The 16,369-nt window shown below is 37.7% G+C and overlaps 1 protein-coding gene across 2 annotated transcripts in view; it reads left to right on the forward strand.

The window, feature by feature from the left end:
- Positions 1–16,369, forward strand: part of CHIC2 (cysteine rich hydrophobic domain 2) — a 46,771-nt gene that overhangs the window by 21,356 nt on the left and 9,046 nt on the right. For both annotated transcript variants that reach the window (XM_067531121.1, XM_067531122.1), the window contains exons 4-5: positions 15,205–15,261; positions 15,428–15,487. In XM_067531121.1, coding sequence (XP_067387222.1) covers positions 15,205–15,261; positions 15,428–15,487 — 117 coding nt within the window. The remainder of the gene's footprint in view (positions 1–15,204; positions 15,262–15,427; positions 15,488–16,369) is intronic.

Here is a 16,369-nt window from a genome sequence, read left to right on the forward strand (position 1 = left end):
GGCGCAAAAAGTGGGAGTGTGGTAACAAAGTTTGCAGATGACACAAAGTTGGGAAGTATTGCCAATACAGAGAAGGATCAGGATATCATACAGGAAGATCTGGATGACCTTGTAAACTGGAGTCATAGAAATAAGATGAAATTTAATAGTCAAAAGTGTAAGGTCGTGCACTTAGGGACTAATAACAAGAATTTCTGCTATAAGCTGAGGACACATCAGTTGGACATGACAGAGGAGGAGAAAGACCTGGGCATGCTGGTTGATCACAGGATGACTGTGAGCTGCCAATGTGATGTGGCCATGAAAAAAGCTAATGCAGTCCTAGGATGCATCAGGTGAGATATTTCCAGTAGAGAGAGAGAGAGAGGTGTTAGTACCATTAAGGTGCTGGTAAGACCTCATCTGGAATATTGTGTGCAGTTCTGGTCCCCCATGTTTAAGAAAGATTAATTCAAACTGGAACAGGTGCAGAGAAGGGCTACTAAGATGATCTGAGAAATGGAAAACCTGCCTTATGAGAGGAGACTCAAAGAGCTTGGCTTGTTTAGCCTAATCAAAAGAAGGTCGAGGGGAGATATAATTGCTGTCTATAAATACATCAGAGGGATAAATACCAGGGAGGGAGAGGAGTTATTTAAATTCAGCACCAATATGGACACATGAACTAATGGATATAAACTGGCCATCAGGAAGTTTAAACTTGAAATTAGACACAGGTTTCTAACCATCAGAGGAGTGAAGTTCTGGAATAATCTTCCAAGTGGGTGGGGAGGGAGGGCAAAAACCCTAGCTGGCTTCAAAACAACAGCTTGATAAATTTATGGAGGGGATGGTATGATGGGACAGCCTAGTTTGGCAATTGATTGATCTTTGACTGCTGGTGGTAGATATGTCAATTGCCTGTGATGGGACATTTGATGGGGTGGGTTCTGAGTTGTTAAAGATAATTCTTTCTGGGTATCTGGCTGGTGAGTCTTGCCTACATGCTCAGGGTTTATTTAGTTGATCGCCATATTTGGTCAGGAAGGAATTTTTCCCCAGGGCAGATTGTCAAAGTCTGAGGGGTTTTCACCTTTCTCTGTAGTATGACACAGTTCACTTGCTGGTAGATTCTCTGTACCTTAAATTCTTTAAACCATGATTTGAGGACTTTAATAACTCAGTCATAGGTTAGAGATTTATTACAGGAGTGCATGGGTGAAGTTCTGTGGTCTGCATTATGCAGGAGGTCAGACTAGATGATTATATTGGTCCCTTCTGATCTTAGAGTATATGAGTCTATGAGCCAATTTCTTTATCTGCACTTGTGGCAGGATACTTCCTTAACCTGCTTCTCCTATGCACCAGAGTGTCACTTGTGATCATTAAAGTCCCTTCCATGCTGTTAATGTGTGCAATTGGAAAAGCAGTCATCCACCTGTCGGAAGCCAATCTTCTTGCTTACCATGCTCTGCCCTCTCCCCTAGGCTCTTTCGATCATAAACACAAGTCTCTTTCTTCTCTAATTCCCAAGATCTGTGGAGGAAGAGAAGGCAGCAGAGTAGGAAATCTCTTAGGACAAGCAGTGTCCCACATATTCTCCTATTGAGACAAAATATCAGTTGATGGGCACTGTTCCGCTGCTGCAGCAGAGAGGGCATTTTTCTATTTGAACTAGCTTGTTCTAATTCAAGAAACTGATCAAGAGAAGAGAGAGAAGCAAAGCTCTTCTTACGGTTTGAAATAAAACGCAGCCTGTAGAGGACTATATTGTTTATGGAAATTTGCTGCAACCGTCTGATTTAAAAAAAAAAAATCAGTTTTAGTATGGCAGCAATTACAATTTAACCCTTTGTTTAATAAGTAATTTTTAATGTAAAATATGCTTTTTTGCTAAGCAAAGTGATATATTGAGAGATGAAGAATATCAGTAGTCAGGTTGTAATCTAGCTTATAAAATTTAAACTAATGGAACTATAGTGTGTGTTAGGCTGTAGGACTGCCAATATATGTCATGGTTTACACTAGAGAGACAAGGTGGGTGAGGTAATATCTTTTACTGGACCAACTTCTGTTGGTGAGAGAGATGCTTTTGAGCCACACAGAGCTCTTCTTCAGAACCTGAAGACAGCCCTGGACAATGAAGTCCTCTGCAGGGTTTAAGCTCGAAAGCTTGTCTCTCTCCCACCAACAGAAGTTGGTCCAATAAAACATTACCTCAGCCACCTTGTCTCTTTCATATCTTGGGTCTGACATGGCTACAACTACGCTGCATTCAGTGATGATTTACATTGTGATAAATGTTTATATGCATAGCTACTTGAATCAACAAAAATAAATTACTGTAAAATCAGTTCATTTTAAGTGTTAGTGTATAGTTATCATTCAAGATAAAGTGCTTAAATTTTAAGTAAAATAAACTTCTTTTAGTCAGCTTTATTTTTTATGTTTTAATGCACTCTGACATTAGATGATATGGCTCCATCTCAGCCAGTTAGATTGTGCTCTTAGCAGTTCATGGGTGCACCATGTTTATAGTTTTGATTTTATTCACAAAATGCTGAGAGGGAATAAAGGCCTATAAAGTCTTCATTACTTTGAGAGTTTCATATAGAATAAATGCTTGGCAGCCTTGAAAATGCCAGAGTTCCTGAAGCTTAGGTTTTAATAAAAATTGGAACAGCAAATCTAATTATATTGAAGTCTATTTTTAAATATAAAACAGTTATAAATACTTTAAACCTCTCTAGAGACTTTCTTCTCAGAATGGCAGGTTTATAAAGATTTTTGTGCCTTTTGTAATGAGGTCAAATAGACCTGTCACAGTTAAATTGATGGGACTGTTTGCAGCCCTGGTTTAGGAAAACAAATTTTTAGGGTTCATGAGGGCAATGTGAAGCAAAATGCAATGTCTAAAGCAGTGGTTCTTAACCTTTCCAAACTACTGTATTCCTGAAGCCTGAGTCCCACCCCCACGGGGCTGAGGCATGTAACTTAGTTTCATGGCGCCCCTGTGGCTCCAGGCAATTGCTTTTCTTGCCACCCCCAATACCAGCTCTGCACTTGCGACCCCTCTAAAACCCCAGGTTGAGAAACACTGGTCTAAAGTAAGGGATGTTGTGTCCTCAAACTTAGAAGTTTTCCTTTCTCAGAAACATTATTTGTGAAGTTTCCTGCCTCTCAGAAAAGCAAGATAACACGTCCCCCCCATCAGAATAAAAAGAAACAAGAACACCTGAAAAATTATCATTGTTGCAGTCATATGAAAATTATTTCAATTATTATCTATATGAAGAAAGTATATACTTATTTCTGATGCTAGAAGAAAGTTTTCCTTTTTTCACATTTCCTAACCAGATACCGTTTCAAACCTGAAATGACAGTTCATGGAATTGTAGAAATTTGAGGGAAAAGACCTATTAGATCATTCTTCTTGCTAATACAGGGTTTTTTCCTTCAGGTACATTTTATTTTTTTAGTGCTTTGTCCAATCTGGTTTTGGGAGTGTCCAGGTTCTGTTGTTTCCCTTGAAAACTCTTTTCACTGAATCAATGAGACATTGCCTGCAACATTCTTCATCAGTCAAAGTAGAGACGTTCTCTAATTTGCACTAAAGTTTCAGTACCCTTAGTTCCTTATTTTTATTTGGTATTGGTCAGGATATAATGGAAAAAAATGCAAGACAGAAAACGCAGTCCGCAGTTTGTAGATATAGGCCCTCATTACTCAACAACAGTTTCAATGATAAATTGTATTCTCTTTTCTAAGACAAATTCCAGATTTCACAAATGTGTGCTAAGTCTTTAAATGATTGCCCCTCTGATTAAAAGGATGACGCAGTGGGCTTTATTGCACAAAGTTGTACAGGCTGAGGTGCCTGTTTGAAGCCACTTTTTCAACTGAATTAGTAATCATTTTTCTATACAAATAAAAACTTCAATCCTCAAACACGAGTCAATGGGATAAAAAACCTCAGACTGAAACAGTAATGATGACAGCTCTGATGTACTTCCGGTACCTCGAAATCTCTTTAAAAAAATGATATAGTGCTTGTAGAATGCACACTGTCATTAAGCATTTTTCAGAAGTTCCATGTGAAATCTCTGATTAAAATGAGTGGCATATGTGACGTATTTAAGAGCAACCTACACCGATACTTTGAAGAGCTGCTTCTCATGACTTCACACACAGCTTGTGAAAACTGAAATACTATTTGAATCACCAGGGAAACTTAGTCTCTTCATAATAATTATTTGAAACTTATTTGTAAGGTTACATCTTCAGAGTGGTATGCAAACATCAGCAAATTATTTTTTCCAGTTTTTGGTTAAATTAACAGTATTAAAGGGGAGAGGGATGAGTAAAAGGAACATATTCTACAGCCTTTAATTGCTTATGGGGGAGAAAAAGGCTCCAGAGGTAATCCTGGCAATTACAGGCTAGTAAACCTAACTTTAGTTCCAGGCAAATTGGTTGAAACTATAGTAAAGAACAGAATTATCAGACCCATAGATGAATGTGATATGTTGAGGAAGGGTCAGCACAGCTTTTGGAAATCATGCCTCCTCAATTGGAGGGTCAGCAAATGTGGACAAAGGGGATCCTCTGGATATTGTGTTTTTGGACTTTCAGAAAGCCTTTGACATGGTCCCTCACCAAAAGTTCTTAAGCAAAGTAGACAGTCTTAGGATAAAAGGGAAGATCCTCTAAAGGGTAACTGGTTAAAAGATAGGAAACAAAAGATAGGAATAAATAGTTAGTTTTCACAGTGGAGAGAGGTAAATAGTGGGGTCCCCCAAGGATATGTATTGGGACCAGTGCTGGTCAACATATTCGTAAATAATCTGGAAAAAGGGGTAAACGGTGAGGTGGCAGAGTTGCAGATAATACAGAATTACTAAAGGTAGTTAAGTCCAAAGCTGACTGTGAAGAGTTACAAAAGGATCTCACAAAACTGGGTAACTGAGCAACAGGATGGTGATGAAATTCAATGTTGATAAATGCAAAGTAATGCATACTGGAAAACATAATCCCAACTATACATACAAAATTATGAAGTCTAAATTAACTGCTGTTCTTCAAGTGATTGCACATGTCCATTCCTCTGTAGGTGTGTGTGCACCTCATGCACAATTGTTGGAGATTTTTCCCTCAGCAGTACCTGTCAGGGCAGCGCGAGCACCCTCTGCATGCAGGCATAAATGGCCACACCTCCCAGAACGCGCACAGTTCGTTCTTTCCTCCGGTGACGGTTGTTGGAGCTGTTATCTTTGTATTTGGAAGTCTTTCCTCCTTTCTTGACTATATAGTAACTGTCCTGCTAGTTTAGCCTAAAGTAGTATATTATGTACATAGTGATTAAATTAAGGTTAGTCTAGCGAAGCCCATTTTGGTACTGGACTCATGCCGTGTTCTCCTGGCTTCAGTGCCTGTCATTCATGTGGCAAACCTATGCCAGTGAGCGACCCTCAGTTCGACTGCCTTAAATGTCTGGGGGAGGCACATGTAGATGACAAATGTCACATTTGTAGAGGGTTCAGATGTTCCAAAAAGGACATGGCAGCCAGGCTCAAGGGTGAAGCACAGACTCCTCCATTGGAACCTTCCTGCACAAAACGAATACCAAGCATGTCCAAGTCTGTCAGGAGTGCTCCACCTAATTCTAGCTGAGTCTACAGACAGACCCGCCTCACCAGTACCAAAGAAAAGACTTTGTAAATACTCGAAGGACTCGGTACCAAGGCCTTCAAAATCTCTAGGCAAGCCACTGAGTGGAGGTAAGACACTGAGGAGCACTCGAAGAAGAGGCACCCCCAGATAAAGTCTGTGTACCAAAAGGGATTGTTGATCTGGAGCTCAGGAAAGGCCCATCAAGAGTGATCCCAGGACTGGCAGAGCTCATGGTACCTCCGAGTCAGGAGCCCTTGATGGTGTCATCTACACATGAGGCTTTTTGAGGCAGCTCTGGAATTACTGCCCTTGTCTTTACCAGTTTCACCTGATACATGGGTTGGATGTGTCAGTCCTTTGGTACCAGCTCCTGCCCCAATGCGCCATTTGGTATTGGTGGCTGCTACTGGAGGATAGGTTCATCAATGGCTATTAGTCAAGAATATCTTGGACTCAAACCCAAGTGCAGAGTGCCCCTAAACTTCGGACTGGTTAACAAGAGATGGGTCACTCGATAATTGCCCGGTTCTGTGAATTCTCTCTGAAGCCTCTAGCACTGACCATCATCAGAAAGCACAATACTGCACTAGATCGACCGTTGATCTGACCCAGTATGGCCATTCTTATGTTCTTTTTGTTTGTCTGTCTATGAATGTTAAAATATTATTTTGGCAATTAAATTCTGGAGATTATTGACACATTTCATTTGTCAGAAGTAAATGAAGGGAAGGTATATTTTCATCTGTCCACATATACCTAAAACTTACAATTGGAAATGCACTGATATTTGCATGAGTCATTTGGAAAAATTATACAATATACCAGTAGATATGATATATGATCTGTAAACTAATGTGATTCATGTCAACTTCTAGTTATTTAGTTTCAGTATTTTTATCTTGATTTGTTTTGCATGATTCCCCAGAGGTAAAATGGTAAGAATAATGGAAGAGGACTGGAAAATGAAGTGTTGTTTTGGATTTTTCCTGATTTATCTCAGCCAGATAAACAGACTTGTGAGATTTTACTGGTTTTCATTGTCTTACAATACAGCTATTTATCAAAATATAGATTCATCACTATCTGCTTGTTCTGTCTACAACAATCTTAACACATCTCTAGTTTTTTCAATATTGTCAGTTGTGTATTGTATTTTTCTGTAACGACCTATAAAGACCTAAAATGTTTTTGGGTCTTATTGAATCTCTGTTCTTTTGATTTCATGATAGTTGCCATCAGTGGTCACTTGAGCTAACAGTCCTCTGACTTAAAAAAAAAAAAAAAAAAAAAAAGGGGGGGGGGGTACAGATGGCAGGACATTTTTAGTATGGGATCTTTGGCTCAGGAACTCACTACCCTACCTATGTAGTATCAGAGCCCAATTTTGATAAACTGCAGTGCACTCTCCAAGGACCTATCTGTTTTTCCCCCAGGCTTTTCTGGGAAGTAGAAAAGTGAGTAAATCCTATGTGAGGTTTTGGAATAGATGGCGGAGGAGTGTCTTTTTATTTTGTGAACTTTATTTTTTGGCATGAAAGAGCATCTATACGAATATGAAGTCAATTGCAAGATATTCAGCAGTATCTAACATTTGTGTATTAAAGTTCATTCGTATCCTATTTCAAAAATAATGTTCTAAAACTGACTCAAAATTCAATTGAAAGTCTATAAGGAATGCCACTATGTGAACGTTAGATCATAATTTTAATTTTATGTATTCTGAATAAAGTTATATTTACATTTCAATATAGGTACAGGTTATGTCTTTTAAATATAAAAGCAATCATTTTTTTGAAAATGTTATAGTGAATACTTTGAATGCTGACTTAATTCAGAAAGATCTTTAAAACATAATTGCATTTGTATGTTGAAATTATGCCTTTGAACACTTATCTGTAAAAGATATATATATGTCTATGTACCATAGCAATCTTTGAAGTGTTTTAGATATAAACAAATTACAATATGTAGTACATAAAAAATAAATGGAACAAGTTTTGCTGACCCTAACATTAGCTTTAAAAAAATAAAAATAATAAACATTTAAATAGTGATGTGGAAATAATAGTTTATAGTCAAAACATTCACTCCTTATGGTGATGGCATGTGTCAGCAAATATAATCCCAGCAAAGTACAATTAATCAATCTGAAACAAAAAGTACAAAAAAGCAAAGGAGAACAAATATACAGTAATACAAAGTAGCAGAGATTGTAAAAACATAACAGGCTAATAAATTACACTGGAATTATTTAAATTTGACTGAAATGAGTGATATATTGTCCATTGGCAGGAAAGGAAATATCCTCTTTTGGCATAATGAAAAGGAAGTAAAGAAGAATATATTGATAAGAGCAGAAAAGAAAAAACTACCCATCCTAGAGGCAGTGTGTAGCTAGATCTGTGGGAATACCTGATTTTTTGGGGTTCATTATCAGTTCTGAAAAATTGGGTGTGGGGTGAGGGGTAGAGTTGGTTTGACTTGAACTGAAAATGACAGTTTTTAGAATTTTTGGCAAATAGAAAAAGTTGGGAAAATTTTGTTTCTGGTGGAATGAAATGTTTCATTTTGGGGCACTTTTAACGTTATTTTCTGTGCAGGAAAAAAAAGACTAGATGGTGCCTAATATGGCCCCTGTCCTCCTTGCCCCTCTATGATGGCACTTGCCTGGGATGTGGGGGAGCCCTATAGAGCAGGGACTTGAACCCAGATTTTCCCCCTCCTAGGTGGCTGCCCTAAGCACCAGGCCACAGGGTATTCAGTGATGGATCTCTCTCAGTCTCTGCTGTGGAAGTTATTCCACTTCATGTGAAATTGTTAGTCATTGGCGCAGGGTCTGGAACCCATATTTCCCCCCCAGCTCAGTGTCCTAGTGACCAGGCTATAAAGTCATTTTTTTTCTTGCTCTCTGGCCCAGTGACTGGTTCGCCAGATGGGGAGTTGTGGTCTGACAGATCAGAGTCGGGGAGGATTAAAACCTCTCATGTTTAGGAGAGGAAGATCATAAATGGCTTTTTTTGTCCCCATCTTTTGTCCCCCCTCCAGTGCACCTTCAATAGCACCATAGGGTACCACAACTGCCTTGGTAGGCAGCAGGCTCCCTTTCATGCCAGGCACCTCCCACAGTCCCAAACCGCATATGCATCCCTGCTTCTTCCTAACTCCACACAACCCATCTCACCTCTACTAGAGCACCAGGCTGTAGCACCTGATACATTTGGATTGATGGAGCAGGGATATGAAGTGATAGGGAGAGCACAGTTTTGTAAGCAGTGCATGGAAAACTGGTACTTGAGCTGAAAGGGGAACCTGTGGTGGAATAAACAGAGCAGAAGGGAGCTGCACTCTGACAAATGGGGGAATCCTCTGTATTTTGTTTTTTTCAGCAAGCCCAGTGCCCCCTGTTCCCTTACAACATCAGGTTTTAGGCATTCACATATATCTTGATAGCAGGCAAGGGTTTTGGTGGCTGGTGACGCTCATTGGCAGGAGTGTGTTGAGGAGCAGGGCTAAGGGAAATCATGGGAGGTATTGCAGCTGAATGGGAGGCCAGTAGGATAAGTGGAACTGGAGGGGTGGGGCATAGGAAAGATATTAGAAAATATGTAAGATTTCCCCAGACCAACAAGTACATAATCCAACTGAACACTTCAATTGTGTCTTCAGTTTACCTATCATGCCACCCATATCACACCCAAACTACACAGACCTCCCTTGACTCAGATGCCCGACAAACTGTGTAGATCTCCTACAATGCTAAACGCTACCAGTTAATGGTTTCACATGATTACAAAATCAAGTCCCTTTTCCTTACTCTAACTACGTTACATTTTCACAAATTTCCTTGACAAATATGATCCCTCAATTGTTTCACTTTTCTCGCTGTATTGCCACTTATACCACAATTCAGATATAACAACCATATGTTATTTATTCCCACAATCTCAATCTAAACACATTTCTCTAACTAAATTGGTAAGAGTTGAGGTCAGCATTTGATTGTAAGAGGGAGAAGGTCTATGTGGGTTTTTTTGTAATTTGGGGTGGTGAGGAAGGTATATTGAAAAGTATGGGTGAAATATATGTAACTTGTGATTTCCTTGGCTTTCATTGTGTTGGTAGGATGTGTACCTGAGCAACCTTAGCTGGAAGCTAACACATTTGTATGGAGATAAACCAGAATTCACGTTTGCAAAATTTCCTTTTTTTAGGATGAAAGGAGCCTGCACAGGTCAGGGTACAGATAAGATAAGGAGCCTTTCTGTCTAGGTATTTAGTACAACTCCTGTCCAGATGCATAGCAACAAAGGCCCCAATGTTGCAAAGTCCCAACTAAATTGGACTGCTTGCATATTTGAAGTCAAGGACATGCATAAGTCTTTGCAGGGTCAGGGCAGAATCCATTATCTTTTGAGTATGTCAAGGTTTATGTAAAATAAATGGTAGTCTTGGTGCAATTCTTATTGGACATGTGTAACATAACAGGCAGCACCCTCATTCGCAATTTCAGGAGAGAAGCCAGAGATCAAATGGACATGAAGAATGAACCTCCTTATCAACCTTGGAGGAATATGAACAAAATTAATGGGTAGAGTGAAAAAGTTGAATTACTACTGGCCTTGCCCCTGGTCAGTTGACTTGAACAGTGAGCTTCATTCTCCAGGACTGTCACTGTTACCATTTATGAACAATACAATCCCTTAAATTTTTACAAAAATGTAGTATGACTAATCCTTAGGAATCCACACCTTAAGGTATCAGGAGGTACTCAAATAGCATTGTGCTGAGTGCCAGGTTATTAAAATTGAATACTTACATTGCAATAGCACCTAGAGGCTTCCATCAGGAATTGGGTCCCCATTCAGCTAGATGCTGTAAACACCTATGTGGAGAAGGGAGTAGATTAACTTGAAATTGAATGATATGAGAGGTTATAGGATAAGTGTTAAGTGAAATTATATGATGTGATATGTTGTGGGAGGAGGACCAAAAAGAACATATACCACTGGGTGCACAGAGACACAGAAGCTTGGACTCTTGAATGGAAGATCGGCCCAGACTGCTCATTTGGAACTCTCAGGGGTTTGAATCTGAAGGATCATTGGTTGGCTCCTGCGGAGAGGGGATGCTGGATCACAGAGGAAGTGGGGGAACTAGACTGTGATCAGGAAGAGAAGCACTACTGGGGTTTTACTAGATTATGCTTTCCCTAGTGGAGTAAGAAGTAGAAGGTCTACCGAATGTGACTGTTATGTATGTTATGTTTACTCTGGTTAAATAAGCCCCAACGTTGGAGGCATAGTCAATCGGTGGGTTTTGAGGAGATCTGCAGTTTACATAGAGTTAGGAAAAGCAGCCAGGATCTCCAGGTATTTACTGACGTGTCTTGAGAGGAAGATTAGAGGGGTAAAAGGTCTATACTAGTGATCCAGAGACACCAGTGTTGAACAAGGTGCATGCCCAGGATGGAGCAGGGTGTTGCAACATATAATAGAAAGATCTTATAATTTAAGTAATTTAGATAGATAACACTTCATTGATGGCTGATAATGATTTGTCACACTCATACATATCGTACCTGAAAAAAACTAAACAAATTAAATAATTAAAGAAACATAACATAGCTTTTGCAGTAGAGCCTCAGAGTTATGAACCCCAGAGTTATGAACTGACTTGTCAACTACACACCTCATTTGGAATCAGAAGTACGCAATCAGGCAGAAGTAGAGACCAAAAAAAAAAAAAAGCAAATAAAGTACAGTACTGTGTTGAACATAAACTACTTAAAAAAAATAAAGGAAAAGTTTAAAAAAAGATTTGATCAGATAAAGAAACGGTTTCTGTGCTTGTTTCATTTAAATTAAGATGGTTAAAAGAAACATTTTTCTTCTGCATAGTAAAGTTTCAAAGCTGTATTAAGTCAATGTTCAGTTGTAAACTTTTGAAAGAACCACAACATTTTGTTCAAAGTTACAAACATTTCAGAGTTACAAACTACCTCCATTCCTGAGGTGTGCTTAACTCTGAGGTTCTACTGTAGCTGAAGGGCTCAACTTTGCTCCCCTTGCAGACAACGGCAAAATTCCTATTGACTTAAATGGGAGCAGGATCAAGCTGAAAGTGTATTTTGGGCTTTACATTTCCTGGTGATTGGAGGAGTAAATTTTCAAAGGATGCCATCAAACATGAACATTTTAGAAGCTGAGTCAAATCTTAAATTCCTACATGCAGTTAGATGCTATGGTTTCATTTCACTGAAATGTCTCATTAAATTCTACATCCAGATAGTTACTTGAAGAAGCCGAACTTACATTATGCCATTTTTTTTTTTGAACGGAAAGTAAAGAACATGTGGTTTGTCACATCGTCTGTCTATCTTTCCATTAACAATTTTTTTTAAAAATCATAATCTACTTAAATTGGTATTTTAGTTTTGTTATAAAACTGATTTTTTTAAAAAAATTAAAAAGCTGGACAGTGTTAAATCTTCCTAAAATCTAAAGCTTTCTTCCACTTAATTTGTGCTTTTGTTGTTACTAACAAATAATTTGCAGTATAGGTTTTTCTGTACACCATTGATAGAATCTATATGCTTGTCATCCCAGTATGCTGGAAATGTTACACTCAAATCAAGGGCTCCTTTCTGGTTTTGTATGTCCTCACCTGCTCCTCACTGTAAATCATTGAGATGTCAAGTGCAGTGATTAATTAAGCTGCACGTGCAAGTGCTTTTTTTCACCTGTCAAGTAGGAAAGAAGACTTGCTATAGAGAATTGTGTGATGCTGTTTAATTCACTTCTTTTTCCCAAAGCTGTGGAGTTTGCAGTAATGTGTTACATTTAAATTTTCATTCACATTTTTATAGCTGTAATTCAGTTTTGATTTAGGAATTTTAAATCTCACAAGGCATATTTACCAGGGGATATAAAGTATTATAGTAGCACTTTTACATAAGTCAGCAAGACCATCTGTATAACATTGTGTTATCAAATGTTAGCTAGTCAAAATCTTACTAGTTAGAATAGATCTAAATTGGGTACAACAGATTACAGTTTTTAAATAAATGGATTAAACCTACATCATTAGCCTAACAGGTTTAATATCTGTGGTGATATTTTTATTTTAATGAGGGATCTTTTAACTTCTTTTTTTTATACAAAGTACTTTTGGTTCATTCTGTGTGCAATATTTTAATATTGTATGTTCAGTTTCTTACTTGTGTGTATGCATTATATGCAATATATAATACACGTGTGCGCGCGTGCGATTTTATTGGAATTTGGAAAGCTTGAACTCTTTTTCAGGCAAGTAGTAAAATTAAATTGTATAGTGATCTTAATCTATTATTAAAAGGTCCGGGAAAGGAAGATTACAAGGTAGATTCAGGTTTTGAATCGGTTTTGCCATTGGTTTAGCAGCGGGTGGGCAGGCAGATGCCTGCTCAGAGTAGAACCTATTGCCATTTTTCACCATTGATAGAGTAGCCTTTCAGAGTCAATGAGCTCTGTCAATGTGAGCTTGTCAAGGCTACAACTTCATAGACCTGAGAGGCGGTTTGAGAGGTCAGCCCTTTTCAGGTTTGCTGTGATGCAAATGAACTTTAATGCTTAAACAACTATTGGAATTTTTATGTCTGCTCCTTGTTCTTTTTTCTTCACAAAGTCATTGACGAGACATTCAGTGCTTTTTAAATTGGAAGTTGCATTGTGCTAAAGACCTAGTACAGATTTACGGAGGGCTGAAAGCAGTTAGATCATGTTCTTTTCATGGTGCGATTAGAATCAAATCGATTTCCCTACAGCCTTCAGCATTCAGATGGCAATTTTAACAAAGCTTGGGGGCTAGACAAGGGACAAAACGACTGAACTGAATGTTAATTACACTCTGCAGCCTTATTTTCTTTTGATTTGGAGCTGACTGGCAACTAAATTAACAAAAGTGTGACCATAACTGCTGCCCTATTTTCATTTAAAAGAAGAGCAGACTCTAAAAGGCTATGAAACAAGTTAGGTCTGCTGATTATTGTTAAAGGGCACTGTCTTTAATAATAATAATAAAAAAAAGTATTAGTTATAATAATAATAATAAAAAACACAACCCCTGAATTCAAAAAACTGATGCAATAAATTTAGTCTTTGACACAGCCACCTTTTAAAGTTCCTGTAATGTCTGCTTTTGAAATAAAATGTAGTAGAAACACAATCCAATAATGATTATTCATAGATTACAATTAAGTTATTTCTAATCATGTGATCATAGCTCAGGCTTAAACATGTTTAATGTTGAAAGGTTGTATGGTAACTTGAGAGCAAATAGCTGACTTTAAATAAATATTACATTTTGCTTTTGAAATGCCAAAGCAGTAATTTCAAAGCAGTTTAGTTTAATTTTTATTTTGCACAGTTCATATTTGCTTTACACACAGATTTCTAGCTTGTGCTTGTTAGTGTTTGTTTATACTATCCCAGTTATTTTTGCTATAATAACAGCAAGATGCTTCCCCCCTCAGTCCCCTTGCCTTGTAAGGAAGCTGCAGCTGCACTAAGTTGCAGTTGATCCTTGTCAGTACTGTGTCCTTTTGCACCTGCAGCTCTGTTGGTCTCATCTTAACACCTGGCATCATGAATTATCCTCTTTTATTCGTACTTACTAGCAAATCCCATTAAGGGCTGAGCAGTATACATTGCGGCAGTCAAATGACCATAAATGTCAGAGTACATTTCTAAAATGTAAATATAACTAAATTATTATACTCGAAATATCTTTAGGCGTGAAGCTGTACTTCAGAAAGAGTGCCATTTTTCATTAAATTGTTTTTGCATACCTGCAAAATTTCAGTTGTAAAGATTTATCAAGATTTAGATTTCAAAATATATCTGAGTTCTTTGCATGAAATGTCAAATGTGAAAGCACAAATAGCCAAAGCTTGAGAATCTTAAATATTTGTATTGCACTGCATTTTTGTGTAAATCATAAATGTTGTAAAATTGAGCATTTGTGCAAGGTACCATCTTAACTTTCTGTATTTGGATTTTCCTGACTAATTTTCAGAGTTAAAGTTATAAAAGACTTTCATTAAGGCATTGCTCAGATAGAATGTTAGATATTTGTACTTGACCTCCTGCATTACAAAATAAAGTTTACAGTATTTTTCAGCTGTTTAGATACTGACCTTTTGGAAGCAGTATATTCACATTGATATTATTGGGTAACACTCTTACACTTACTGAAACTTAAAAATTGTCTGAAATTTGCTGTTGAGTAGTCTCAGGAGACATAGCTAATCTCCAAGCAATTAAAACATATCTATGAACCATTGTACTCAAAAGATGTAATGCTTTTTTTCACATTGTTTCATAGTTAGTTTTTACTTTTTAAAAAGGGTCATTTCTACTCTAGTTACTGTTTAATACTACAGAAGGTTTGATAGTATTGCAGACCACCCTGTACTCAGTCACTGTCCTATACCTCTCCCCTTTTCTCACAAAAGCAGCTGCAAAACAAAGTTTTTCTAAAACCAGTCAAGAGTAAAATTCTTTCTCATTTGTCTTCCAGACACGAAGATCGATTGAGAAGTTATTAGAATGGGAAAACAATAGGTTATACCACAAGGTGAGTGCCGCAGGGAGCAGCTTCATACTGTTGGAGTCTGAATTGCACAGTATGGAAACAGATGCTTTTGTTGAACGAAAAATATGAAAGGTGGACAAATGGGCTAGTCTGTGTGCTGCAATAAAATACAGCTCATTTTTCTTCTTTTTCTTTCCTCCTTGTCTAGCTGTGCTTGCATTGGAGACTGAGCAAAAGGAAATGTGAAACGAATAACATGATGGAATATGTAAGTTAAAGGGCTGTTTTGTGAGTTTCTCTATTAAATGATCATTTATTTTGCTTCTGATCTTATTCTTTTCATGATTATTAATCAGTAAAGGTGTCAGGAGCTTAATCGCCTGAGTGCAAGGATTTTCTACGGTTCACAGATGCATGGTTTCATGTGCAGGACTGATTTATAAAGTTATGAATGACTTGAAAACAAGGCTTCACTGTGTTCTGAAAAATAATAAATTAATTGCCAAGATAAAATAGCTTGAACGTGTGTTGATGGAGTGTGAAATTTTAGATGCTGTATAAAGAATAACCACAACTTTGGTTACGCAGCAAGTCAGATATGGCTGTTTTATATAATGCTAATCAAGTCTAAAAGTATGGAAGAAGACCTTTCAGCTAAACTGCTCGGCTTAAGAAACCTTTAGCCTCTATAGATGTTAACTGCCCCATATCTCAACTGTCTTGAAAGTATCTTTTTCTTTAATAATGTCACTAAAATATTTTTAAAGTCAGTCTTACAAGTAAGCTATAAAAGAGACTTCAGTTTGGTTGTTATTCCCTAAAAAATTCTGATGTTATAGTAATATATACACTGAAAAATTGCATGCCTTCTACTGTCAAGTCACTATGGGATTTCAATTTGCCCACCTTGCTGCCATCTAGCTCTTTTATTTGTTTCTGTTTTATTACTGTTTTCAAAAACTTTTGTGAGCAGTCAAAGGAAAATGAGTGTGGTGAGATGAGTCTGTTAAAATTGATTAAATCTTTGAAATACGTACAATTTCAATAATATGAGACATGAGTGAGCCAGGAAGGGGTTAACTGTTAAAAATAAAGACCAACCTTGGAGAAATACCTAGAATAGAACTTCTTACATATGCTGCACAGTATG

This window comes from Emydura macquarii, unplaced genomic scaffold (assembly GCF_026122565.2).
Source record: "Emydura macquarii macquarii isolate MOO-44397 ecotype Brisbane River unplaced genomic scaffold, CSIRO-AGI_Emac_v2 contig_3128, whole genome shotgun sequence".
NCBI classification, from domain to species: Eukaryota; Metazoa; Chordata; order Testudines; family Chelidae; genus Emydura; species Emydura macquarii.